The sequence below is a fragment of the Apis dorsata genome, unplaced genomic scaffold (genome assembly GCF_000469605.1).
Source record: "Apis dorsata unplaced genomic scaffold, Apis dorsata 1.3 scaffold_486, whole genome shotgun sequence".
NCBI classification, from domain to species: Eukaryota; Metazoa; Arthropoda; class Insecta; order Hymenoptera; family Apidae; genus Apis; species Apis dorsata.
In genome coordinates, this window is record NW_006263721.1 from 387397 (window position 1) to 388341 (window position 945).

The following is a 945-nucleotide window of genomic DNA, read 5'->3' on the forward strand; positions in this document are numbered from 1 at the left end:
TGAGCAAGTAGTAAGCTGAAGGGGAGAAACGTATGCTTCGTATGTCAGCGGCGTGAGGCTTGAAGCATTGCACGGTTCTACCGCCTCGAATGTCGAAGAGGACGCAGCTGCTGTCCTCGTGGCCGGATACCAGAAGACGTCCCGATGGATCGACGCAGAGCGCCGCTACCGGACTTCCGACCTGCAACGGGATCAAATGCTGATCAGACACGCGATACTGATTCCGTTCCATCCTCTTTTCGTGTACGTCCGATAAAAATTCGATCCTTGGATGAAACTAGATAGATGCGAACTAGAGAGAGAGAGAGGGAGAAAGACGTGTAGAAACGTGACGTTCGTGTGAGGGCGATGGTGCGATTCGAAAAACGTGGGTCGAAAATTTTATCGGACGCAGAACTGAAAAACGAAACTTAAACAACGAAAAAAGTCGATGTCGTCGTCGATGCATGCTGGATTATGAATTACAGAAACCCTTTCCGCATCGATTTATTTTATTTCGTTTATCTTATTTACTTTATATTATATATATATATATATATATTTTTTTTTTAATCGTGTATATACACATTGGATTGGAAAGAATTCCTCCAATCGGGGCTAATGACAGGAAACACTAACTGAGTATATCTGAAGAAACACTAGTCGATGGATCTGAAGTCAAGTCGAGAAACGAAGAGCGATCGATAAATAGATCTTGGAATATTTTTTGACAGAATCAGAAATCAAAAGCTTTTTTTGAATCTCTTCGACACTCGGATCCTTCAGATTTTGGATTCTAAAAAAAAAAAAAGAAAGAAAGACATGACCTGCTTTAAAATGGAACTGAACTAACCCTGCTGCCAGGTACCGTCGCAGGCGTCACCATGTTCACGCACCCCCTCGTTCTAAGATCCCAAAATCTGACCGTTTTATCCTGCGATCCGCTCACGAACATCGCGCCTCCCC

At 43.5% G+C, this 945-nt stretch overlaps 1 protein-coding gene across 1 annotated transcript in view; it reads right to left on the minus strand.

The window, feature by feature from the left end:
* LOC102670996 (WD repeat-containing protein 47) overlaps positions 1 to 945 on the minus strand; it is a 15094-nt gene that overhangs the window by 734 nt on the left and 13415 nt on the right. Inside the window, 2 exon segments of the mRNA XM_031512641.1 lie at positions 3 to 181; positions 833 to 945. The exon segment at positions 833 to 945 is cut by the window's right edge and continues 1 nt beyond it. Of these exon segments, the coding sequence (XP_031368501.1) occupies positions 3 to 181; positions 833 to 945 (292 nt within the window).